Source organism: Trichosurus vulpecula, chromosome 1 (genome assembly GCF_011100635.1).
Source record: "Trichosurus vulpecula isolate mTriVul1 chromosome 1, mTriVul1.pri, whole genome shotgun sequence".
NCBI lineage: Eukaryota > Metazoa > Chordata > Mammalia > Diprotodontia > Phalangeridae > Trichosurus > Trichosurus vulpecula.
The window spans coordinates 58,551,033-58,578,467 of record NC_050573.1 but is presented as its reverse complement, the minus strand read 5'-3'; the positions used below and the strand labels follow the sequence as shown (position 1 = coordinate 58,578,467).

Below are 27,435 nucleotides of genomic sequence, written 5' to 3'. Positions count from 1 at the left end.
GTCACTCAGGCAGGGGCGGGCCCAAGGTGGGGGAGGGCGGAGAAGGAGTCTGGAAGAGGCGTGGCCATTATTTCCAAGTTACCAGTGAGACAAGTTTTGGAGCCTGAGTGGGTGGGGTTACGCGCAATGGGGCGGGGCCCGTGGAGGAGAATCCAAGGCGGGGCCTGAGCTTGTCAGAGGGTGGAGGGAAGGGCTCTCAGGGCAGAGAGGAGGGGCCAAGGAGGTTCCGATTGGGCGGTCCAGGGGTCGCTAAGGAAACGTGGCGCGCGGCAGCTAGGGGTGGGGGAAGCCGGATTCGGCGTCCCTGGGAACCAGGCGGGTCCAGTCTCGGGAAGAGGCGGAGCCAAGGGAGGGGGCGTGGCCTACGGGAAGCGAAGGGAGGAGGAGGGAGCGGCGAGAGCTGTCAGCTGACCGCGCCGCCATCTTGTCCGCCATTTGCAATCTGACTGGAGCGGGAGCACTGAGGGAAGAAGCCAGCAGGCAGCCAGCCGGCGCCGGTCCCGCCGCCGCCGCCGCCGCCCGCCCTGTGCTGCCTTTGCCTGGGATGTGACGGCCTCTGGCCCGGCCCCCTGCCCTTCCTCCCTCCCTCGCTTCGGAGCGCCCCCGGCGGCAGGCCCAGCCCGGCGACCCCCGCCCGTCAGCGCGCTCCCTCCTCCCCGGCGCCCCCCACCCCAGCCCGGGTCCGGCTCCGGCCGCAGCCGCCGCCGCCGCGATGGCGCTGAAGATGGTGAAGGGCAGCATCGACCGCATGTTCGACAAGAACCTGCAGGACCTCGTCCGCGGCATCCGGAACCACAAGGAGGACGAGGTGAGCCCAGCCCCACGAGCCTGGCCGGGAGGCCCGGGGCCAGGGGCTGCCCCCACGCTCCCAGTGGAACGGCCACGTCGGCTCCTGTCCGGCCGCCGCCTCTCTCTCGCGGCGCTCCGGCCGGCCCCCGCCCCCGTCGCGGGGCGCCTACCTCATCCATCCCCCCGCCCCATTCAAGGCCCTTCTGAAACCCGGTGTGTGTATGTGTGTGTGTGTGTGGGGGGGTCCTCCCGGGTGCTCAGGTTGGGGAACCCCGATCTTCCCCTTTGTATAATTCAGGGCTCCTCCAGGTCCAGAACCTCCTATCGATGCAGTTAGTGCAGCGTGCATTTATTGAGCGCCTTGTGTGTGCAGGGCTGCGAAATCCTTCCCGGCCGCTCTGTGCCCCTCCGAACCCCACCTGCCCTTCCCCCGGCCCCAACGCTGAGGTCTTGGATGGTTTCATTTTTACTCCCAGGTCTGGGGAAGGAATCGAGGCGAGCCCCGAGCTGAGCCTCCTGTGGGGCGGGGGGAGACGGGGAGCCCTTGGGAAGCCCCCCTGCCCTGTCCGCCCGATCTAGTGACCCCTTCCCGGAGCGCTTTCCTGTCCATCTGGATGCGCGACTTGTCCGCCGCTGGAGAGTAATCCCCGCTAATTAAATCAAAGTTGAAATGAGGAAGAAGACAGGGCTTGCCGCAGCAGGGCCTCGGGAGTGGAAAAGTGGACTTCAAAGCAGCCGAATAGGGTGTCGGGAGGAAGAGGGTGCATGTGACTTTGGCCATCGCTAAACTGTGACCGGGAAGGGCTGCATTTTAAAAGTGGCCTGCACAGGCAGGGGCTCAGCAAACATCTGTGGAATGAATGAGAAAAAGCGGCAACCCTGGAACAGTTTCATTGAACGTACACACGTCATTCATTCCTGCCTTTTAAATTATTCCTCAAGTGTCCTTAAGAGGCAAAATAGTTTTCTGTTCTCTGGTGTAAGCTGGAACATCTTGACAGCTAGTCTTGCAGGGCTGTTGTTTCATGCTTCAAGAGACTCAGATGTTGTCATCTTTTCATTTTGTTTGCCCCTCTCGTTTGATTCTCATTTGTGAGACGGTTACAAGCCCCGTTACAAATGTTGAGAAACTGTTAGAATCCTGCTCTTGTGGTTTTGGGGAAAGGAACTAAGGATTGGTTTTAGGGGAGTTACTGTTTCTCAAGCACCGTTGTCTGAAGTCCTAGCACATTCTAAAAAAGCTCACAGTTCATTTTCCTCTTCTTCCCCCAAATTGAGTGGAGAAAAAGACTGGTAAGGAGTAGTCCGTGTCTGCAGTAGTTTACAAGATGTGATCTGCTTTTTATGATACCTGCCTATCCTAAGGCATCTTAGGGAGGGAAAAAATAAGTAACAGGTGTTTAGTTTATTTTAAGAATTATTGTTACATGTATAATATTGACAGATAAGGTGGAAATTCCCTTGGGATATGCTGCTTTGTTTCCATTTATGCAGGCTTTTTCATATCTTGATGTAATTTAGAGAAAAATGGACAGAACTCAAAAGAAACTGGTATTTTTTGCGGCTTGGGTAGAGTCTGTATTTTAAATCAACGGCTGCATTATTTGTTAAGGGATCAGCTACATCATGTACTTTAAAAGCACACTGTCTTCTAACTTTGACTGAATTGAAGGCATGTAGTGGGAACATCTTTCCAGAACCCCTTGGCCTGACCTGCTTGCCAGCACTCTCCATTGTAGGTTCCCAGCTGACACCTGTCAGTTGTTTCCGGGAAGCAATGCCAGCCTCAAGCGTAGTTGGAGAGCTCTTCAGGAGAAAGACCTGTTGAGTACAGATGGAGCTTAGATCTTCGGAGCCTCGTGAAGGCCAGAGTGGGAGAGACAGCTAGTTGAGGACAGGGGAAACTGCTTCAGATAGGATAGGATGTGGTTGATTTGGGGTCTGGGCTGTGTAGGAGGGAGATCCTGGTGGAGCATAGAGCAAGCAGTAAGTGCCATTGTCTTCTTGCTACTCTTGATACCTGTCACTGCAGTTGCAGTAGTAAGGACTTCCATCAACTCCTATTTGCTTTATCTAACGTTGGTGAAGGGAGTGATTTGACAGTGTTGCAGCCTATATTCCTCCAGCTTCTAAAGCAGTGTTGGCAGCATGGAGTCAAATAACTGGAGGGTATCTTTGAGATCATTTTGTTCAAGTCAGACATCTTAATCTCCTTCCTGCTCATACATCAATCAATTAAAGCTATGCTCTTGGGACAGCTATTCTGTCTCTCAGAAGTTTTCTCTTCTCCAAGATAAACACTCCCGAGTTCCAGTAAATATGAAAATTGCTGAGTTTCACGGATTCTTGAGTTGTTGTTATTACCTCCTCCTTGTTAGTCTGTTGCACTTTTTGAGTTTTTCTAGCTATGTTTATATTTTTGAAGTGATAAAACAAGAGTAATGACTCCTAGGTCAAGAAATGCATATTCTGGTATTTGTGACTTAATCATTCCCCTTCCAGACTTAATAGTAGCTTTGTATAATGGAGTTTTTGTTTCCAAGCACACTTAATGGACAGTTAGGTATAGTGAAATTGTGAGTTGGGGTGCAGGACTGAGAAAAGAAGTAAAGCATACTTCATCTAGCGATGGACATGACTTTGGGCACCTCAAGAACTTCAGGAAAAATATCTTTTTTCCAGAAATTTTTACTTTTTTATTAGAGAAAGTATTGTTTGGAAACATTATTTTCTACTTTGAAATATTTGAACTAGTTATAGTTAGCTTTTGGTATTAATGAGGTCAGTGTCGTAGCTTCACTTTCTATATGAGACGATACAGCATTGTATGGAGAAAAGCTCTTGTTGAAAGCCAACTCTTAATGAAGAATGGACAGTAAAATGTGGCAATCTCAATGTGAGCATAGATTTTCAATTCCAAAAATGTTTATTGAAAGCCTGTTCTGTTCAAGGTCTTGGACCCCTCCATAACCAAGATAAGAAAAGTTACTTGAAACATAAGTGATAGTTCAGTGTTGTCTTTTTTTTTTTTTAAGCTGGAGGAGAGTACATCATCTTTGAAAAATTTGTGACAGTTTGTTTAACCTTTGAAAGAGGCTTAAGCTGAGTGACTCAAGCTGGTTTTGGCCATTTTTGCTTGTGCTAGATCTGGAGTCAGGAAGAGCTGAATTCATATCCTACCTCAGACACTAGCTGTATGACGCTGAGCATGTCACTAAACTTGTCTTCTTCAGTTTACTGATCTCTAAAATGGGGACAGTCAAAACACTTGCCTCCCAGGGTTATTGGGAGGATGAAAATAAGGAGGTGGTATTTGTAAAGGACTTTGTAAATCTTACAGCACTACATAAAATGCTAGTTATTATTAATATTATTGAAAAAGTATCTTAGCTTATGGAAAGATTGGTGCTGATATGTAGATTCTCCCCACTTAATGTGAATGCTTATTATTTTGTTTGGACTTGATGAGAGAATCTTAGTTGGAAGATAACTTGTAGTCCAGGATATATCCGAACAAAACATAGAATATATTTGACAAGTGATCTTGTAGGTTTGCTTAATGACCTTTAGTCATGTTGGCTGTTTTGCTTTTGGGTAGCTTTAATTGTTAGGAATGTTTTCTCTTCATCTATCCTAAATATTTCTTTCTACAACTACTTCTCATTGCTCCTAGTCCTCCTTTCTGGAGCAAAGCAGAGCAAGTTGAATTTATGATAGTGGCCTTTCAAATAAATACTGAAGACAGCTGTCCTGTTTGTCATAAATCTGATTTTCTCCAAGCTAAACACTCCCAGTTCCAGTAAATGTGAAAATTGTTGAGTTTCACAAAATCTTGAGTTGTTGTGTTACTAAGCCCCGCCCACCATGTTACACCCCCCCCCCCCACTAAACTGTACTTTTGAAGTTTTTCTAGCCATGTTGATACTTTTGAATTAATATAATGAAAAGAATTAAATAAGAGACTTGTGCCCAAGTTCTGGCTCAACCCCTAACTAGGTATGACTTTGGGCAAGTTATTCAACCTCTCCAGGACTTTGTTTCTTCTGTCTTTCGAACCTCCAAAATTACTCTTGAATGGCCAATGCCAATGCTTTGTTTTTCATATTTTGTTTTTAGGTCACCTCGATTTCCCTCTGTATCCCTCCCCTTCCCAGAGAGCCATCCTTTTAAACAAAGAATCCCTACTAGGCCACAGACAATTGTAGATCTTAGAAGTTACATATGTAGTGTTAAAAAAAAAAAAAAAGGAAAAGCAAACAAAAAAAACTGCATTCCTTTTCATTTTCTGAAAAAAGGACGTGAAAACGAATATCTTGGCAACTATTTATTGTGAACTAAGAACTAGCTATTTGATTGCAGCATTTTTATCTTTAATTACTCTTCTGAATTGAGGTTCTGTTATTTGTGTCATTGAAGGTAAGTTCAGTGAAAATGTTGATTCACAGCAAGGCTCTTAAATTACAATAGATCCATGTGATTATTTTTTAATATAAATTTTTATTGATATTTTTTTTATATCACCATAGTTCCTTCCAGTATCATTCCCAGTATCACCCTTCCCCTTCCAGAAAACCATGCCATATAATCAATAATATTTTTTTTTTAAAGACAGAAAACGGAAGAGGAAAAAAATGAGGATAACTTTTCATTGCATCTAAAAGCCTGAAAAAATATGTTCAGTGTACAACTCTTGTGAACCTCCCACCTCTGCAAAGGGGTGGGATGGCAGTTTCTTATCATATCTCTTCTGTTGAGCCATGCTTATTCTTTATAATTTTGCAACATTCACTTTTGATTTTTTTTTGGTGGTTCTTTCCATTTACATTGTTGTAGTCATTGTGTATGTTGGGGTTTGGGGGGCTCTTCTTACTAAACTCTGCATCAGTTCATGTAGATTTTCCCATACTTCTCTGTATATGTAAATTTGTCATTTCTTACTTCACAGTAATACTCTATTACCTCTATACTCCACAGTTTGTTGAGCCATCCTCGATCGATGGACAGTGCTGGTAGAAATATTTTGATGTATCTCAGTACTTTCTTCTTATCAGTGGCTTCCTTGTGGTATAAGTTTAGTAATGGAGTTTCTGAGTCAAAGGATATGGATATTTTAGTCACTTTATTGGCATAATTCCAAATTGCTTTCAAAAATGGTTGTACCGATTTGCAACTCTACCAACTATACCCACAACTCCTTTAACATTGACTATTTCCAACTTTTGTTGTCTTTGCAGATTTGCAGGGTGTGAGATGAAACCTCAGAGAAGTTTTGATTTGCATCTCTTTTTAGCACTTTGGAGTATTTTTTCCTGTAGATTGTTAATAGTTTGAAATTTTTTAAAAAGAATTTTTATTCATATCCTTTGACCAATTATTTATTGGGGAGTAGTTCATTTGATAATTAAAATATTATTGATATACTTTCTTTTGACATAACAGACATAATAATTACATAATGATACATAACAGTGATAATAATTGACAGTTGCATTTGACTAGAGTTTTGTTGCATAGTTGTGTCTGACTTTGGATCCTTATCTCACCTTTAAACAGTGGAGCAATTTTATTGAGGTTTTTTAATTGCATTCATTCAACAGACATTAAGTGCCTACTGTGTGCAAGCTGTGGTAGAACTGTAGGAGATACAAAATGTGCTTGCCTTCGTGGATGTTAGATATCAACACAGATAACTATAATATGTAATATTATATGATAAGTGCCTAAGAGAGGCATTAACAAATACTGTGTGAGATCTACATCACTCACATATATATTGATACTCCCTCCTCTCCCCAACCTCCCAGTTTCTCAGCTTACTCATTTCCTATGACCTGTTCTTCTATCTCACTTCATTTATGCACAGGGATGATCATATCCCAAATCTTGCCATCATCCACAAAAATACCACTTCCATATTCAAGAACTATGGAGTGCCCTTATCTTATCACAGTGTATTGTCATTCCACCTCTCCTTCTGCCTTGCAACCCGAGAAACCCTGTTCATTATCCTCAACATGATCTGTCAGTCCATCATTCTCTTAGTTCTTTGCCAGGTCATTACCCCTCCACTGGCTATACTTGTCTCTCGAATTTTGACCCTGTGGTGAAGCAATTAAACTCGACACCAACTTCCTCTCTTAAGTTCCTTTATCTCCAATCTTGTCCAGCCTCAGCCCTGGTTCACTCCCACCATCCACTGCCTATTTTATTCTGCCTACATGCTGCTGAACAAAATTGGAGAAAATGAAACCTTGGTGACTTGGTCCACTACTGATTTATGTTATGTAATTTCAACTGGTCCCTCACTCCAGGGAGGCAATCTCTTTATACCTCTCTAATTGAGTGTCTGTCCAATTCACTATTGTACTTATCTTAACAGCTTTTCTAAACCTTTTCAGTCCTCTCCAAACTCCTCATAGTTCCCTTCTCTCACCTTCTCAGCTGAGAACTTTGTCTCATATTTCACTGAAAAAATTGAGACCATTTACTGAGACTTCCCTCCTCCACTTCCCTCCTCTTTCCTCCCCTCCACCTTCTGCCACTAATTCCTGTCTCACAGGAAGAGGTAGCCCTTCTTGCCAAGGCAAATCCCTCTACATATGCCTGTGATCCCATCCCATTCCATCTTTTCCACCATATTGTCTTCTCTATAATCCCTATTCTCTTAATAATTTTCAGTGTTTTCTTATGTACTAGCTCCTTCCCTGTTGCCTACAAACATGCTCTTGGCTCCCCATTCTCAAAAAAATATTATTTCATCTATCCTAACTAAACTTGCTGAGAGGACTATCTACAATTAATATCTTTAATTCAATTCCTCTTGCTTTCTCATTAACCCTCTACAGTTGGACTTCTGACCTCATCAGCAAATGAAACTGTTCTTTCCAAGATTACTAATGATTTCTGAATTGCCAAATTTAATGGCCTTTTCTCAGTCCTCATCCTTCTTGACCTTTCTGCAGCCTTTGATACTGTCAGTCACCATCTTCTCCTTGCTACTTTCTTTTAACTGAGTTTTCTTGGTACTCCCTGATACTTGTTCTTTTCCTACATGTCTGACATTTCTTTCTCTGTCTCCTGTGCTGGATGTTCATCCACGTCATGACTGCTAACTGTGGATGTCTACTAGAGTATTGTACTGAAATCTATTCTCTTCTCCCTCTGTACTATTTCACTTAGTGATCTTACCAGCTCCCATGGATTCACTATCTCTATGCTGATGATTCTCTCTACTTATTTCATATCTCCAACTGCCTATTAGACATCTCCAGCTGGACATCCTGGAGATCTCTTAAACTCAACATAAACCAAACTGTTCATTGAACTCTCAAAACCCTCTCCTCTTTTGAACTTCCCTATAACTGTTGAGGGCAGCACCATTTACCACTTACCCAGTTACCCAGGCTCCCAGTCTTGGTGTCATCTGGGACTCCTCATTTAACCTGATCTTACTTTTGTGACATTTCTAGTATACACTGCACCTCACCAGCCCTCTCTCCACTGCTGCTGCCACCAGCGTGCTCTCAGCCCTCGTTTCCTCACATTTGGACTATTGTAATAGCTTGCTGGTACATCTCCCTGCTCACTCCACTGCATCCACTATTTAGCTGTCGAAGTGATCTTCCTAAAGAATAGGTCTGACCACATCACCCCTCCCCACCTCATTTAATGAACTTAAGTGGCTTCCTTTCACTTTCAGGATCAAATATAAAATCCTGCGTTCAACAATCAAAGATCTTATGGCTTCTTCCTCCCCACTCCCACCTTTATGGTTTTCTTAAACCTCATCCTCAAGTATGCAGCAATCCAATGATACTGGGCTTCTTGGTGTTCTCATGTAAGCCACTCAATTTCCCAATTCCAGGCATTTGCACAGTCTCCCAGTACCTGGAATGTTGTTGTTCAGTCACATCTGACTCTTCATGCCCCATTTAGGGTTTTCTTGGCAAAGATACTGGAGTGATTTGCTATTTCCTTCTCCAGCTTGTTTTATAGATGAGGAATTGAGTCTAACAGGGTTACACAAGCTAGTAAGTGTCTGAGGCCAGATTGGAACCCAGGAAGATGAGTCTTCTTGACTTCAGGCTGGGCCCTCTATTCGCTTATCACTTAGCTGCCTACTACCTGGAATACTCTTCCTCTTACTCTGAGCCTCTACCTTATACCTCTAGCCAGAATGATGACCCCAGATCTGCAGATTAGAAAACAGCAAACATGTGAGATCCAAAATATTGAATTTTGATTTGTGAGGGAGGATGTCCAACCACCGTATCCAGGAACACGTGGTTCGGCAGGATATGATTTACATTGTATAGAGAATTTTAGGTTGAACAGGAAAGAGATAAGAAAAACCTGTACTGGGATATGTATGAGAATCCCCAAGAATCATTTTGGATGGATATTACCTAAACCAGGATTAGCAGCTCAAGGAGTACTTGTATTGGCTGGAGTGGTAGATTCTAATTATCAAAGAGAAATTGTTGTGACACTCCAGAATTTGGGTGAAAAACCTGTACAATTTTGTAGAAATGATAGGATAGTTCAAGTGATTATTATCCCCTGTGAAAAAACACCCTTTGTGAAAACTGACCCTTCTCCCAAAATAACTGCTAGAGGAACGAAAGGGTCTGGCTCTATCCATAGAATAAAATTGGGAGCTAAAGTATGGGTAAAATGGAAGTGGGATGATGTTCCAAAGGCTGCAGAAATGATAGCCCATGGGAAGGACAATACTGTAACAGTTGTTTATTCAGGGGAAGATAATTACCAAATCGTGCCCCTTACCCATATATTTTACTGCAAATAGGGCTGTAATAATAGATTCCTGGACTCCAGAAGCATAGCTGATGCTGATAAATGCCACAAGGCACTCAGAGGGAATGTGATCTTGTGTGATTAACCTGTGAAAGTTTGTATCTGGGGAAAAAGCCTTGAGGGCAATCCTAGTCTCTAGGATGGGATCCTCCTGGCTTAGTTTCCTTATTGTGTTCCATTTGAAAAGAAACATTTCCTACCTGAGTTATGAGATGGAATCTTGGTGTAATTGGAGTCTCTGATCAACATGGAGATGATTTTATTTGAAGGATAATAGCCCATACTTACATTCTCTTTTTGTCCTTTGTTTTGGTTAACTTTGTTGCTGGTTCTATCTTCTTTAGGCTTAAGTACCCTATACTTTTAGATGACTGACTGCCTAAGCACCTAGCATTCCTGGAATTCCTGCCACCTTGCTAAAGAACTGATCTCTCCAATGGGACTCTTGACCTCTTGGGACGGGGACAGCTCAGCCTGATGACAGAATTTGATGATTCTGAGAAAATGTTAGGATACGCTTAAGATCACCACAAATTTCTTCACCAATCCTTGTTAACATAGACTAAAGGAAATCCTTTAGAAGGTGATAGAGTCAAGTTTTGGATGAACAAAAGGAAATATTATTTGTTTGAGGTTTTTTGTGGGTTAATGAATACTTTTCATTCTGTTCACGAAAATCACTAAGGATCTAGTCTATGGGCACCTCAGAGACTGTACCACAAGCATATGACTCTGCACATAGATGCATACAGAGGAAAAGAACGGTGAGAAAAAAGTCATTCTAGCCCAATTACAGTCTCACAAAGCTTGACCTGACAGTTGCAGGTGTGTTCAGTGGCTAACTTTAATGAGACAATTCTACGAAACCAGTGAGAATATTACAGAAAGATTCCAGTAAGAGGAAGTTAAGTAGTAGAGTCCCTTGCCAAAAGAAAACACACACACACACACACACACACACACACACACACACACTCACACACTCATGTCTGGTACTTGGAACTGCCCATTCTCACTATAGGAACCAGACTTCTAATCAGGTGACTAGTGTTTGACCTGGCTTAGGAGCCCTCTGGGCACAGAATTTACTTGGTGCAGACATTTATGGAGTTCCTTCTAGTGAATTTAGCTCAGCTCTTTTTCAGTTCTGATCATCTGATTATACTTCATTTGCCCAGCGCAGAGACCAATCTCCAGGTCTGCAGTGAAAGTATCATTGGTATCCATGGGATGATGGGAAATCATCACTCTTATTCCATTAGATTAGGTGAGTTGCATGTCTGGAGGGATTCAGTCCCACAGAGCCAATCTGGTTCACTTTGAGCAGGCTTGCAGACTAATGTTTCACAACCTTTTCAGTGCCCTTTGGATTGGTCACAGTGAAATTATCCCCTACCATCTGGTTTCCTGCAGTAGCAGCAAATTATTTCTAATATCCCTAATCACTCTGGTAAAAGGGTTCTTCAGTAGACACCACTGGATTAGTCTTTGAGGAAGGTCTTATACAGGTTCCCCAACTCATCAGGGTAATATGTCTGTGGGAGTCATCAGGATATTTGAACTCCAAGTCATATTAATTCAGAAGCAAGTAACTTTATTAGTATAGTCAGCTTTACCAATAGCATTCTTTAGCAGCTCCAGAGAGTCTTGATTCTCTAGGATATTAGGAGCAAAGCCACCCCTCATCATCTACATTGGTAGTGTCAACACCTACCTGTACTTTTGCTTAATGATGTTCTTCAGATTTTGGTAGACCTCATCTACCACATGTTTTTCCTGAATTTTTTGGCTTTAAAAAGCTCCTTTATAGCTAAATTATTAGCATGAGAACAACTGTTGACTGTATTGAAAGCTGGAATTGGAAGGATGATTTCATTGTTGCGATGTCAGCTATATGGTGGTACAGGAGAACACCTTTTTCAACAGCTCTGACTTAATAAATAAAGATATTCCTGGTTAATAATTTACACCAATTTTTTTTTGAAAAGTTATTTTTATTTGTTTCATTAAATATTTCCCAGTAACATGTAAAAAAATTTAAATAATCATTTAAAAAATTTTGAATTCCATATTTTCTCTGGCCATTCCTTTCCTTCCCTTTCCTTGAGAAAGCAATTTGATATTGATTATACATGTCAAATCATGCAAAACATTTCCATATTAGCCATGTTGCAAAAGAAAACACAAAATAAAACAAAGTTTTAAAAAAAGTATGCAGTAATTTGCATTCAGACTTTATCATTTCTCTCTCTGGAGGTGGATGACATTTTTATCATAGGTCCTTTGGAATTGTCAAGAATCATTGTCTTGATCAGAGTAGCTAAGTCTTTCACAATTGATCATTGTTACAATATTGCTGTTACTGTGTACAATATTTTGGTTCTGCTCACTTCACTTTGCATCAGTTCATATAAGTTTTACCAAGTTTTTCTGAAATCATCCTGTCATTTCTTATTGTATAGTAATATTCTGTCACAAGCATATACCACAAATTGTCCAGCCATTCCCCAATTGATATTTACATTTATTATCAGTGCCATCCCTCCAGCATCAGTTCAACAGTCTCCTACTCTATAAACATGAAATTTCTTGCCAATCAGGGCCAGGACAATAGTTTTTTTTATGTTTATCATATTTTATTATTTAATATTTTTAGTTTTTGTGAGAACACGCAGCTTTGGGGATCACTGGACTTCCTAGGCAGGGCCAAAGTCCTGAGGAAGAAACCTGTGATAATCCCTAAGAAGGCTGTGCAGACCACAGGACTCCCAGGGGAAGGCCAAGTGGTAGCACCCTCTCTTAATCTGCAGGGATCACAGAGCTTCCCAGGGTCAGACCATAGGAGGACCCGAGTGATGGCCCTTTTGAATGGTTGTGGGGAAATCACAGGACTTCCTAGGGTTGGACCCTGAGAAAGAGTCACGTGATGATCCCTAAGGAAGACCGTGCAGACCACAGGACTCCCCAGAGTGGGACCTTTTTTTAAGCATCTGCTTTTAAAACTTTGAGTTCTAAATTGTCTCCCCTCTTCCCGTCCCACCCACCCTCCCTAGAAAGGAAAGCAATTCAACATAGATCACACGTGTATCATTATGTAACACACTTCCACGATGGTCATGTTGTGAAAGGAAGCTGCTAGATCTTGTGTTATCCTGATTGTGTTTCCACAATATTCAAATTGTTTCTTTCTGGCTGCTTGCAGTAATTTCTCCTTGACCTGGGAATTCAGGAATTTGGTGACAGTATTCCTAGGAGTTTTCTTTTTGGGACCTTTTTCAAGAGGCAATCAGTAGATTCTTTCAATTTCTATTTTACCCTCTGGTTCTAGATTATCAGGGCAGTTTTCCTTGATAATTTCTTGAAAGATGATGTCTAGGTTCTTTTTTTAATCGTGGCTTTCAGGTAGTCCAATAATTTTAAAATTATCTGTCCTGGATCTGTTCTCCAGGTCAGTGGTTTTTCCAATGAGATATTTCACATTGTCTTCCATTTTTTCATTCCTTTGGTTCTGTTTTATAATATCTTGGTTTCTCATAAAGTCACTAGCTTCCACTTGCTCCAATCTCATTTTTTTTTTTTCCAATCTCATTTTTAAGGTGATATCTTCTTCAGTGGTCTTTTGGACCTCCTTTTCCATTTGGTTAATTCTGCCTTTCAAGGCATTCTTCTCCTCATTGGCTTTTTGGAGCTCTTTTGACATTGGGATTAGTCTATTTTTTAAGGTGTTATTTTCTTCAGTTTTTTGGGGGGTCTTTAATAAGCTGTTGACTTGTTTTTCATGATTTTCTTGCATCACTCTCATTTCTCTTCCTAGTTTTTCTTCTACTTCTCTTACTTGTTTTTCCTAATGCTTTTTGCGCTCTTCCATGGCCTGAGACCAATTGATATTTTTTGGAGGCTTTTGATGTAGGCTCTTTGACTTTGTTGACTTCTTCTGGCTGTACATTTTGATCATCTTTGTCACCAAAAAAAATTCTGTAGTCTGAGTCCATTTTTGCTGCCTGTTCATGGTCCCAGCCAAGTACTTGATGCCTGAGCTTTTTGTCAGGGTATGACTGCTGGTGGATTTAGGAGTACTTTGTCCCAAGCTTTAGGGGCTGTGCTGCTGTTTTCAGAGCTACTCTACTATCACCGCAAGCTCTGCCACAGTAGCACTCCTCCTCCCCCAAGAACTGCCAACCAGGATCGAGACCCAGATCCAAGCAGGGCAGAGCAAGAGAACCCTGCCTCTGCGCCAGGAAAGTGCTCCCTGCACTCCTGCTCTGATCTACCACTTGATTCCTCCCACCGGGTGGGTCTGGGGCCCCACCCAGCCAAAACTGGAGCTCTGGAAGCAGCCACAGGAACTTTCTGCTGTTGCTGCTGTGCCAAGTCCACCACCCCAGGTCTAGGGCCAGACCGCTTTCACCCAGATCCAGCAGTTTTCCCACTAACCTACTCTGTTGTCTTTGGCGTTTGTGGGTTGAGAAATCTGGTAACTGCCACTGATTCATGGCCTTAAGGCCTGCTCTGCCCTACTCCCAGTCTGGTTGGTCCTGGTGGGGCCCGCATTGGGCTGCCCTCCACTCCCAGCACCGTGCAGTAGACCCTTCCCAGCTACCATCCAGGCTGTCCTGGGCTGGAGACCTGGTTCCCTCTGCTGTTTCGTGGGTTCCGCAGCTCTAGAATTTGTTCAGAGCCATTTTTTACAGGTGTTTGGAGGGTTTTGGTGGAGAGCCTAAGGGAGTCCCTGCTTTCCAGCTGCCATCTTGGCTCCGCCCCCCCAGGACAATAGTTTTATTGTGCTCAGCCAAATTTTCTCATGTAGTTAGTCTTATTATCTCAAAGTTCTAGGGCTTCATAGATACCAGTAGAAGCACCGTTGGGCGCAGCCTTCAGCATAGAGATAATTTCCTTGAGAATTGAAGCTCTTTCTTGACTACATCTTGAGAATAGTTATGTTGTTAGGGCTTTGGCTAGTACTTACTTAAATGTCTCCAGAGAGTAGACTGAAGGAGCTGCTGACACCAAGAGAATGTGTCAGTTTTGCTGAAAGCATTACTCGCATTCATTTATTTAGACACATTCTTTCATTCTTTATAGGTTTGCGGACCACTTTTACAAAATTCAACTCTCATTTACACCAATGCCATTGACAAAGAAGAAGAAATCCCTCCTAACAAATATGGATAGTCAAGCAAAACAAATTTCTGCACTGACCAGAAAGTATATCTCTTAATCTGTACTCATCTTTTTTTTCTTTTCTTTTCAGGAAGTGAGTAGCATGTTTTATTGTGAGTTTTTTTTGTAATCATGGGTGGTCATTTATCAAAGTTCTTATGTCTTTCAAAGTTGTTTGTCTTTGCAGATTTGATGTTATTGTGCAAATTGTTCTATTTCTCTTTATGTCACTCTGCATAGAAATATTGTTTGTATAAAGAAAGCATAATTGGTCTCCCTGCCTCTATTCTCTTCCAGTCCTTTCATTTTACAGAGAAGGAAACTGAGGCCTAGGGAAGAAAAATGACTTGGCTCAAATCATACAGTAAGCCAGTGAGAGAGTTTTGATTAGAGCCCAGAACAAATTTGCTGAACTACTGGTGAGAAATTTAATTAAATCAGATTATCCAGAGAGCATTTAAGGACAAAATTGGAAGGCTGAGGTATAGCCCAGGTTTTCTGACACCCATTCAAGTGTTGATTCCAGGATCCAAACCTAAGGAGAACATTTCAAATTGACTGAAGGCTTTGGTCATTCTATTCCATTCCATTAGAACTGGCTTTACTAAATAGGTCAGACTAGAGTATTTGTTTTTTTTTCCAAGAAAATATTGTGATGGCTTTTTTTGCCACTTACTCGGTCTGCATTGAAATTATTGTAGTATATGATGGTCACAGAAACCCTTCAGATGGGGAAAAAGAGAGGGAGAAATAGAAGTGAAGTGATTGCTTTTAATTAGGGGTTTGTTTGGTTTTTTGGTTGTTTGGGGTTTTTATGAGTGAATTTCTTTTTTCTTCTTGGCTTTTGTTAATCAAGGTAATTGACTTGATTGGATTCCTGGTACTTGCTTTCTGAGCAGGTCTTAGCTAAACAAACTGGTGTAAATGTTATAGGAAGAGCCTTGAAAATATTTTGCCCCAAAATTACCAGTCCACTTTTTTCTATAATATTATATCCCTACTTTGACTCTTCAGTCACAGAAGGGAGACAATTGTCTTAACTTTTCTTTCTTTTTACTACAGTTTCCTAGTAATTGCCTTATTAATTAGACATTAGTTTTAAATAAATGAATTGAAAAAAAGTAGTTGTGACAGCTACTTTCCTTTAGTCCTTGTACTAATGATTCTAATTTTGAATAATTAGAATTTTATGTCATTTCCCCCCCAATCTAACACTAGTCTGTGACTTTTTTTAATCTGTCAATGTTTTGATGGTTTAGAAAGTCAACCTACATTTTGAGCACTCCGAGAACAAAAGTTATAATTCAAGTTATAAATTCAAGTTACAATTAAAATGTATACACTATGTATAAATGTACAGAATTATAATTTAAAGGCACCACTTTTATTTCTAATGGAGTTAATGGTCATGTGTCCAAGTTTAAAACAAAATTTTAATGAAAAGTTTTAAATTTAAATTTATTTATTTTTAGTTTACAACATTCAGCGCCACAAGCTTTTGAGTTACAAATTTTCTCCCCCTCTCCTGTTCTCTCTTCCCCTGTCCCCCTCCCCCCAACATGGCATGCAATCTGATATAAGTACTATGTATATATTCACATTACGCGTATTTTCACATTAGTCATGTTGCAAAGAATTATAACGAATAGAATGAACCACAAGAAAGAAGAAATAAAGCAAAACAGAAAAAGAGGTAGAACAAATAGTATGCTTCAATCTGCATTCCAAATCCATCCAGACTTCTTTGGATGTGGATAGCATTTTTCACCATGAGCCTTTTGGAGTTGTGAAAAGGTTGGTTTTTTTTTTTTTTAATTTAGCATTTAATTTTCCCGCAGTTAAATGTAAACAACAACTTTTCACATTTGTTTTTAAAACTTTGAGTTCCCGATTCTCTCCCTTCCTCCCCACTCCTCTCTCATTGAGAAGACAAGCAATTCCATATGGGTCATATATGTATATTCATGCAAACCATATCCGTAATAGTCATGTTGTGAAAGAAAACATAGATTTAAAAAAAAACTCAAGAAAAATAAAGAAAGTGAAAAAAAATTGCTTCAATCTGTATTCAGCCACCATCAGTTCTTTCTCTGGGAATGGATAGCATTTTTCATCTTAGTCCTTCAGAGTTGTCATGGATCGTTCTATTGCTGAGAATTACTAAGTCATTCACAGCTGATCATCCTACAATATTGCTGTTGCTGTGTACCAATTACATTTCACTTTGTATCAACCCATGTAAGTCTTTCTAAGTTTTTCTGAGAGAATCCTGCTCAACATTTCTTACGGTATGGTAGTATTCCATCACAATTACATACTACATCTTATTCAGCTGTTCCCCAGTTGATGTGTATCCCCTCAATTTCCAATTCTTTACCCCCAGAAAAGAGCTGCTATAAATATTTTTTGCACATATGGGTCCTTTTCCTTTTTGTTTTTGGGATACAGACCTAGTAGTGGTATTGCTGTGTCAAAGGATATGCATGGTTTTATAGTCCTTTGGGTATAGTTCCAAATTGCTGTATAGAATTGTTTAATAATTCACAACTCCAACAACAGAACATTAATGTCTCATTTTCCCCGCATTCCCTCCAACATTTGTCATTTACCTTTTCTGTCCTGTTGTCTTATCTAATAGGTAGTACCTCAGAACTGTTTTAACTTGCATTTCCCCAATCAATAGTGAGTTAGAATATTTTTTCATATGGCTATAATTACTTTAATTACTTTTAAATTTTATTACTTCACCTGAAAACTGATTATATCTTTTGATCATTTGTCAATTGGGGAATGGCTCTTCTTTTTATAAATCTGACACAGTTGTCTGTATGTTAGAGAAATGAGGCCTTTATCAGAGAAGCTTGCTTCAAAAAATTTTTTTCATGGTTACTGTTGCTAAGTGTATTTCTCTCTATCCTATTCCTCCTGTCTGTTTTATTCTATTCTCTCTCTTCTTTCATCCTGTCCCTCCTCAAAAGTGTTTTGCTTCTGATTACCCTTTTCCCCATTCTGCCCTCCTTTCTATCACCACTGCCCATCCCTCCTTCTCTTATCCCCTTCCCTTTATTTTCCTGTAGGGTAAGATAGATTTCTATACCCCATTGCTTGTGTATCTTATTTCCCAGATACATGTTAAAACAATTTTTAACCTATGGTTTTATAGCTTTGAGTTCGAAATTCTCAACCCTTCCCTGGATCTATTTTCCAGGTCAGTTGTCTTTCAAATGAGATATTTTACATGGTCTTCCATTTTTTCATTCTTTTGGTTCTGTTTTATATTCTTGATTTCCCATAGAGTCATTAGCTTCCATTTGCTCTATTCTAATTTTTAAGGAATTATTTTCTTCAGTGGTCTTTTGGACCTCCTTTTCCATTTGGCCAATTCTGTTCTTTAAGGCATTCTCCTCATTGGCTTTTTGGACCTCTTTCGCCATTTGGGTTAGTCTATTTTTTAAGGTATTTTCTTCAGTATTTTTTTTGGGTCTCCTTTAGCAAGCTGTTGACTTGTTTTTCATGATTTTCTTGCCTCTCATTTCTTGTCCCAATTTTCCTCTACTTCTCTTACTTGCTTTTCAAAATCCTTTTTGAGCTCTTCCATGGCCTGAGACCAATTCATATTTTTCTTGCAGGCTTTGGATGTAGGAGCTTTGACTTTGTTGTCTTCTTCTGGTTGTATATTTTGATCTTCTTTGTCACCAAAGTAAGATTCTGTAGTCCAAGTTTTTTTTTTTTAAAGCTGTTTGCTCATTTTCCCAGCCTGTTTCTTGATTTTTTAACTGTTTGTTAAGGTAGGTGTCTGCTTCCAAGGTGGAGGGCATAATGTCCCAAGTCTCATGGGTTTTGTATAGTTGTTTTCAGAGGTACTTGTAGAGTTTTTAGTTCTTCCAAGGTGGTATGACTTAAGGAGAGGTGTTTACTCCTCTCTTGGCCTGTGTTCTGGCCTGTGAGTGACCATAAGCACTCCTTTCTGCCCTGGAACTGTGAAGGAGGGTTCCTTCTCCACCGCTGCCACAAGCTCTGCTATGCCAGTGTTCCTCTTTGCCCCAGGACTGTGACCCAGATCCAAGTATGGGCAAAGCAACAGAGTCCTGCCTTAGTGCAGCAAAGAGACACTCCTGTAATCTCCTTCTGACCAGTTGTTTGATCCCCTTACCATCTGTGGGCTAAGAGTTCAGAAAGCAGCCACTATTGCCACCATCACTGCTACTGATTCAGTCACTCCCAAGGCCTGTTCCTGGTTTGTTAGGTCTGGGGCTGAATTGTGTTCTCTCACCAAAGTCCATCCAACAGCCCTTTCTTACTAACCAGATTCTAAGTTGTCTTTGGCGTTTGAGGGTTAAGAAGTCTGGAAACCTCCACAGCTGTCAGTGATTCAGTCCCTTGAGGCTTGTTCCTGGTTTGCTGGGGCCCAGTCTGCGCTGGTGTGGCCTGCACTGAACTGTGCTCCCCTCTCAGCCTGGTGCATCAGACCTTTCTTGTTGAACTTTCAGGTTGTTTTGGGCTGGAGATTTGTTTCATTCTGTCATTTTGTGTGTTCTACTGCTCTAGAATTTGTTTCAAGTCATTTTTTACAGATATTTGCAGCTGTTTGGGGGAGAACTCTGTTGAGTTCCTGCTTTACTCCACCATTTTGGATCTGCCCCTCACAGAGCATCTGTTCTAATCAAAAAGTTTTACAACTATCCTTGGGAAATGTAAGAAAAATGTTTTCAGATAAAGGTTATTTAGAAAAAAAGTGAATGACTTAGGTTTTGTGGAAAAACCCATGTTACTTTAAGAAATGTGTAGAATTGTTGCCAGGTTAGAGGCCGGGAATGTCAAATGACCATCAACTCTTGTTTTCCTCATAAGGCAGTTGGTTTGAGGACAATTGAAGACAGTTTGGTTTAGTAAAAGAATCTGTATTTAGTAAAAGAATCCCCCAGTTAATCTTTTGTGGTTAATCAAATTCAGTGAACATATACTGCACTCATCAAGGTCCTATATAGAGTTCTATGAGGGATATAAAGATGAAGAAGATACAGCCCCTGTCCTCATGGAGTTTATGGAACACTAGATAGGACATGTAAACAAACTAGTATGGAATATTAGACTGTATAAAAGCTACAAAATGTTGGAGTATACAAAAGGGGAACAGGAGTCACTTCTGGCTAAAGAAATCAGAGAAAACCAGTGGCATTTTGAACTAGTTCTTGAAGAATGGATAGGATTTCATTGCAGACAAGAGAGCATTCGAGGCCTGGTGAATGGTATTACTGAAATCATGGAGGCTAGAAAAAAATTGTGATGTATTTAGGGAACAGTGTTTTGGCTATAGCATAGGACAGTGATGTTGAACTCAAATAGAAATGGGGATCACTAAACTGTACCCAAGGATCCCTACAGGCCTCATATTAACTTAGTTTTAAAATGTAATATTATCAGTGTTTTATTATATTTTTATTTGTTAAATATTTCACAGTTACTTTTTTAATCTGCTTCTAACTTCAGTTGGAGTGTTTTAGATTGCTTAAGGCCCTCTGGGTTTATTTGATAGCTCTGTTGTAGGCCATATAAAGAGGAATGGTATAAGGTAAAAATGGAAAGGGAGCTTGGAGCTGTGTGGGATGAAAGATACTCACCAATTAAAAGTTAATAAGGAGCCATCTCAGGGCGGGAACAGAAATAAATTTTGTTCAGTTCTCAAGAACTAGGCGTCCTGTGCTAGCACAGAGCAGAACCAGCAAAGGAGGCACTTTACAAGGGGCAAAGCACCAATAATTATATCTAACACAAGAGAATTCCCACCCACCTCTGACCCTTCTCACCATTGGCTTCGAGGTGGGCTTACAATCTGAGCATGAAAGCTAGACAAAGAACTGGGAAATTGAGGCACAGAAACTCCAATTCTCATTCCCTTAGTTAATGATTACAACGGAGGTGACATCTATAAATCTAAAGAAGGAGAATAGGATAAGGGGAGGGGGAGACCCTCTCCATTCTTCTACAGTACTTTTACAGTAAAGGAAAGCAGGTCACAGTGACCCTATCCTTACTGAGCAGATCTTTAAACCAGAACCAGAAGAAAGAACAAAAAGTTTCAGGGTAAACTTTCCCAGAGGCTGAGCCATCAGACTCTCATGGCCTCAGAATTATTCCACTTCCCTATTTCTTGATTTCTAAACATTTCTTAGTATAGATATAGATATATATTTATACATATCTTCCCTGTGAAGTCTTCACATTTTATTTACCTCACACAGAGCCACATTTTAAAAGGCTTTTAAAAAGGCCAGGCTAAAGAGTTTGTACTTTGTACAAAGGCTGTGGATAACCACTGAAATTTTTGAGCTTGGGAATGATGAGATTGGACTGGAAGCTGGAGTAATGCTAAAGTCAGTGGGGAAAAAGTGTAATTCCAATGAAGTATGAGAAGGAATGTAATGTTATCTCTTTCCTTTGTCTAATTTCTGTTGTCAGTTTCCTATATATACCGGGTAAAATACATGCATTTCCCTTCAGTAGAAAAGTGTTTTGTTAGTTTAAGTTGCAGAATTTTATCTATCATCGGTTGGACCCTTAATGGAAAAACATAATTTCTAACTATGGTGTATATGGTACTCAGTCTCTTTGGAAATCATACTTGCATTCTTGGTAGTATCTCAAGTGTAATCATAGCTTGCCAGTGTTCAAAAGCTATCACAAGCTATTCATTCAATAAAGATGGTTAAATTGGTCTCCCTGAGAGCAACCTAGATTATTGTTACTTTGAGTTTTGAGCAAATTGCTTTTTCCACCTACTACTTAAGAAGTTTATCTTGGGAGTACAGGTGTGAGATAAAAATGAATTCTCTTAGAGAATTGAGCCCTGAAGATGATATACCAAGAAAGTTAGTTGCTGTGTTATTCCAAGACTTTGTTGTGGGCAGCTTCAGTAACAAGTCAAGGGAGATGACTATGTTCAATGGGTAAGATTACCACCCTTCTAGAAGAGACAAAGAAAGGGCTCTAGGAATGCCTCCTCATCTGTCAGGTTATTAAAGGGGAATGATGTGTTCTTAATGGAAGAAGAAAATGTTGACTGTTAGGAGGTTGGATGTTGGAAGAATGACATATAGGAAAAAGAGAGAACCATTGAACATTTGCAGCTAAAAAACATAAGGCTCTTTTTGAAGAGTAGAGAAGGGTCTACACTGAAGCAGAAACATCTGCTTGCTTTTTAGAAAATGCTATTGTAGATCCAGTTGTTGTCAGGTGAGAAATCGTTCAGTAAGAGTCAGAATATGAAGAGACAAGTAATGGTGGTTGTTGATGTCCAGCCTCAGGGTATTGAGACATCTAATTGTCCACCTCATAACAACAACAGAGTGGTCATTTGTCTTCTGAGGGGCATGTTTCTAAGAGGTACAGAGGATGCTTAAATGATTAGTATTTTTAGTCAATTTATCTTTTGTATTCTGCTTGTCATAGTTTTGATGTTTAACTTGTTAGCAGACACTGTGATTTCCTGAATTTCTTTCACATTTTCAACTTCAAGCCTGTAATGAAAAATTGTCTTGAATATGTTTTCATTCTACTTGTTGATGTATATTTACAAAGCTGGAAAGACTTTGAGTTTGGGCCCAGGGCAGATGATTATTTATCTTCCAAGGAACAGCTTCCCAGTAAGCTTGTTACCAGGAGAATGTCCATTAGATGATTTTTTATTTTTTAGGTCATAGAAACTCAGTGTCTACTAAGATGTAGAGAGGTCTTGTTTTTTTTTGTTTTTTTGTTTTTGGTTTAGAGGGAGTACTCATTTTTTTTGTTGTTGTTTTTTTCTGTATATATTTTATTTAATATTTTAGTTTTCAACACTGATTTCTACAAGATTTTGACTTACAAATTTTCTCCCCATTTCTACCCTCCCCCCCATTCCAAGATGGCATATATTCTGATTTCCTGGTTCCCCACTCAGCCCTCCCCTCTTTCACCACACTCTGCCACCCCTCTACCCCCATCCCCTTTCCCCTTACTTTCTTGTAGGGCAGGATAGATTTCTATGTCCCATTCCCTATATATCTTGTTTCCCAGCTGCATGCAAAAAAAATTTTTTTTAAGCATCTGCTTTTAAAACTTTGAGTTCCAAATTCTTTCCCCCCTTCCCACCCACCCTCCCTAGGAATGCAAGCAATTCAACATAGATCACACATGTATTGTTATGCAAAACACTTCCACAGTGCTCATGTTGTGAAAGGCTAACTATATTTCTTTCCATCCTATCCTGTCCCGTTTATTCAATTTTCTCCCTTGACCCTGTCCCTTTTCAAAGGTGTTTGCTTTTGATTACCTCCTCCCCCTTCTGCCTTCCCTTCTATCATCCCCCCCTTTTTTTAATCCCCTTGCCTTTAATTTCCTGTGGAGTAAGATACCCAATTGAGTGTGTATGTTATTCCCTCCTCAAGTTGAATCCCATGAGAGTAATTCACTCATTCCCCCTCCCCTGCACTCTCTTCCCTTCCAACAGAACTGCTTTTTCTTGCCACTTTTATGTGAGATAATTTACCCCCTTCTATCTCTCCCTTTCTCCTTCTCTCAATATATTCCTCTCTCACCCCTTAAATTTGTTTCATTTTTTTAGATATCATCCCTTCATATTCAACTCACCCTGTGCCCTCTGTCTATATTCCCTTCAACTCCCTAATACTGAGAAAGGTCTCCTGAGTTACACACATCATCTTTCCATGTAGGAATGTAAACATAACAGTTCAGCTTTAGTAAGTCCCTTACGAATTCTCTTGCTTACTTTTTCATGTTTCTCTTGATTCTTGTATTTGAAAGTCAAGTTTTCTATTCAGCTCTGGTCTTTTCATTGAGAAAGCTTGAGAGTCCTCCATTTTATTGAAAGTCCATATTTTGCCTTGGAGCATTATACTTAGTTTTGCTGGGTAGGTGATTCTTGGTTTTAGTCCTAGCTCCTTGGACCTCCGGAATATCATATTCCAAGCCCTTAGATCCCTTAATGTAGAAGCTGCTAGATCTTTTGTTATTCTGATTGTGTTTCCACAATATTCAAGTTGTTTCTTCCTTTCCGCCTGTAGTATTTTCTCCTTGACCTGGAAACTCTGGAATTTGGTGACAATATTTCTAGGAGTTTTCTTTTTGGGATCTTTTTCAGGAGGTGATCAGTGGATTCTTTCAATTTCTATTTTACCCTCTGGTTCTAGAATATCAGGGCATTTTTCTTTGATAATTTCTTGAAAGATGATGTCTAGGCTCGTTTTTTGATCATAGCTTTCAGGTAGTCCAATAATTTTTAAAATTATCTCTCCTGGATCTATTCTTCAGCTCATGGTTTTTCCAATGAGATATTTCACATTGTTTTCCATTTTTTCATTCCTTTGGTTCTGTTTTATAATATCTTGGTTTCTCATAAAGTCACTAGCTTCCACTTGCTCCAATCTAATTTTTAAGGTTATTATCTTCAGTGGTCTTTTGGACCTCCTTTTCCATTTGGCTAATTCTGCCTTTCCAGGCATTCTTCTCCTCATTGGCTTTTTGGAGCTCTTTTGACATTGGGGTTAGTCTATTTTTTAAGGTGTTATTTTCTTCAGTATTTTTTGGGGTCTCCTTTAGCAAGCTGTTGACTTGTTTTTCCTGGTGTTCTTGCATCACTCTCATTTCTCTTCCCAATTTTTCATCTACTTCTCTAACTTGCTTTTCCAAATGCTTTTTGAGCTTTTCCATGGCCTGAGCCCAATTCATATCTTTCTTGGAAGCTTTTGATGTAGGCTCTTTGACTTTTTGAGTTCTTCTGGCTGTGTGATTTTATCTCCTTTGTCACCAAAAAAGGAATCTAGAGTTTGAGTTTGAGCCTGAGTTCATTTTCGCTGCCTGTTCATGTTGCCAACCAGCTACTTGACCCTTGAGCTTTTTGTCAGGATATGACTGCTTGTAGAGTAGAGAGTACTTTGTCCCAAGTTTTAGGGTCCAAGCACTGCTATTTTCACAGCTACTTCTACTCCACCATCACCCCAGGCTCTGTCACAGCAGCGTTTCTCCTCCCCCAAGAACCGCCAACCAGGATTGTAATTCAGATCCAAGTAGGGCACAGCAAGAGAATCTGCCTTTGTGCCTACAAAGTGCTCCTTGCATTGCCGCTCAGAACTGCTGCTAGGTGTGTGAGCCAGGGACTCGGAAAGCCGCTGACGTGGGCGCTCTGGAGGCAGCCTCAGGAGCTTACTGCTACCGCGACCGTTGCACGACCTCCTCCACCCCTAGAGCTGGTGGCTGGACTGCTCTGAACTAGATCCCACAGTTTCCCTCTAACCTGCTCTTTGGCGTTTGTGGGTTGAGAAGTCTGGTAACTGCCACAGCTCACTGTTTCATGGCCCTCAGGTGTCTTCTGGCTGGCTGATTGCGGGTCTGGTCTGTCCTGGCGTGGCCCACGCTGGGCTACCCTCCCCTCTCAGCACCGTGTGATAGGTGCTTCCCAGCGACCATCCAGGCTGTCCTTGGCTGGAGACCTGTTTCCCTCTGCTATTTCGTGGGTTCTGCAGCTCTAGAATTTGTTCAGAGCCATTTTTTTACAGGTGTTTGGAGGGATTTGGCGGGGAGCTTAAGCAAGTCCCTGCTTTCCTGCCGCCATCTTGGCTCCGCCCCCCAGGAGTACTCATAGTTAGGAAATACCATTGCTCTTTTCCAGTATTGATGTGAACAGTTGTCATAGTAATTGCCTTAGGTGATGAACATCTTAGTGCTTCGGTAATAGGAGGCTGCCTGAGTGTTACTGTTCTGTCCTTCAGCTGAGTAGTTATTCTCATTGTATTGTATTGTATCATGTGATTGCTGTTGATCTGATTTTTGTCTTGGTCCTTTCACTGACTAGTGATGTATGTCACCTGACCTTTGGCAATCCCTTAACTACACTGGAAGCTTAAATTAACCTTCCTCATCTCTAAACTAGGAATGATGATAGTTTTATATTCTTTCTAGCATTGTGGTAGGGCAAAGACTTTGTAATCTGTAACATGTTACAGAGTATAAGTGTATGTGACATGTAAATAAACAGGTAGAAATAGTTTTGACTAGCATTTTTTTTCAATAACTATACAAATTAAAGCCTTTAAAAATTAGCAGTAGAATTGCAGGCACCTGTCAGAGTGTGGAATAAGTTTTTCATTTTCTTTGTCAAGCCGTGCCTCAAAGTTCCCATTATATATTATAAGTTTTGTAGTAACTATATGATTAAAAATGCTTACTTTGGGTGTTTTCTTCTTAGAAAAAAAAAACTTGTCCCCATGTTTTGAAAAAGATTGTCCCTGCCATCTTTACTTTTTGGCTTCACTTCTTGAACTATGGGATTAATTTAATAAATGGAAAAAAATTCCCTTGTGTATGGGTCAAGGTAATTATTGTTAGAATAGCTCAGAATTCTCAAATCTTATTACCTACCCTTTGGGATCAAAGTTTAGGTTGGAAAATGTTGGAGCTTTTCCAGAGAAATTCCTTGTAGCTTTTTCTGAATCCTTTTAACTCTATCTGAAAGTACCTTTACTTAATGATAAAATACAAATTAGTCTGTCTTTTACAGTCCTTCAAAATCTGGTTCCATCTTAACTTTCTGGGAGTAATTATGTATTACTCCCTTTTGCACATAGCTCCAGCCAAATTTGTCCATTTGTCCATTTACTGTTTCCTGTATCTAGGTATGTATTGTTTCTCCCTTTCTCCATGCCTTTGCCAAGGTCCCACACCTCTGGAATGTTTTCTAACCTCTGTTTTATTACTTGGAACCCCCTCCTCCCTTCAAGCCCTGAGCTCGCAAGTGGTATCTCTTTCAAGAAGTCTTTCCTGATTCCCTCATGTATTAGTCCTCCCTCCTTCAAATCACTTTGTTTATATCATATATTTATTAACTATGAATATATTCTATATTCACAGTAGAAACTAGAAGACATGATGAATAATCTTACTTTTTTTGTATTTGTGTGCCCATTGCCTGGCACAGTGCTGAGCATACAGTAAGTAGTAGGTATTACTACTGTATGTTATATATTAAATAGGCACTTAATATACTATATATATGATAATATGTAATATATAGTAAGTTCTTAATGAATGCTTATTGCCTTTCATACCTTCTAATTTTAAAAGGTTCTTCGTTGTTTTTTCTTTTTGAGGGGGAAGGTAGGGCAGTTGGGGTTAAGTGACTTGCCCAAGGTCACACAGTAGGTCTGTCAAGTGTCTGAGGCCAGATTTGAACTCAGGTCCTACAGACTCCAGGGTTGGTGCTCTAGTGACTGAGCCACCTAGCTGCCCCTTAAAAGATTCTTAATAGCATATTTGGCTTGCTTTTAAAATTAAATTTTATGGAGTTCCATTTACCATTACTATCTTATATATTGATCTTACATATCAGTAATTGATGACTAATGGTAGTTATCAGACTCTAAAAAGATCCTGATAGGTTAGAATCATGGATCAATTATAATAAGGTAAGATTTGATAGGAGATCAATATAAAGCCCTACTTTGGGCTATAGAGGGTATATAACTATAAAACTGTTCCTCTGAAAAAGAGTGAAAGGAAGAGGTACTGACATAATGAGGCAAAAGTACAAATGGAGAGGGCAAATCATTACTAGATCTCAAACTATACTATAAAATAATAGTCATTGGAACTATTTGGTATTAGATGAAAAACAGAAAAGTA

The 27,435-nt window shown here is 40.4% G+C and overlaps 1 protein-coding gene across 1 annotated transcript in view; it reads left to right on the top strand.

Annotated features, from left to right (window-relative positions):
- Positions 1-409: 409 nt before the first annotated feature.
- Positions 410-27,435, top strand: part of AP3D1 (adaptor related protein complex 3 subunit delta 1) — a 154,149-nt gene continuing 127,123 nt past the window's right edge. The window contains exon 1 of the mRNA XM_036755843.1: positions 410-808. Coding sequence (XP_036611738.1) covers positions 713-808 — 96 coding nt within the window. The 5' untranslated portion in view covers positions 410-712. The remainder of the gene's footprint in view (positions 809-27,435) is intronic.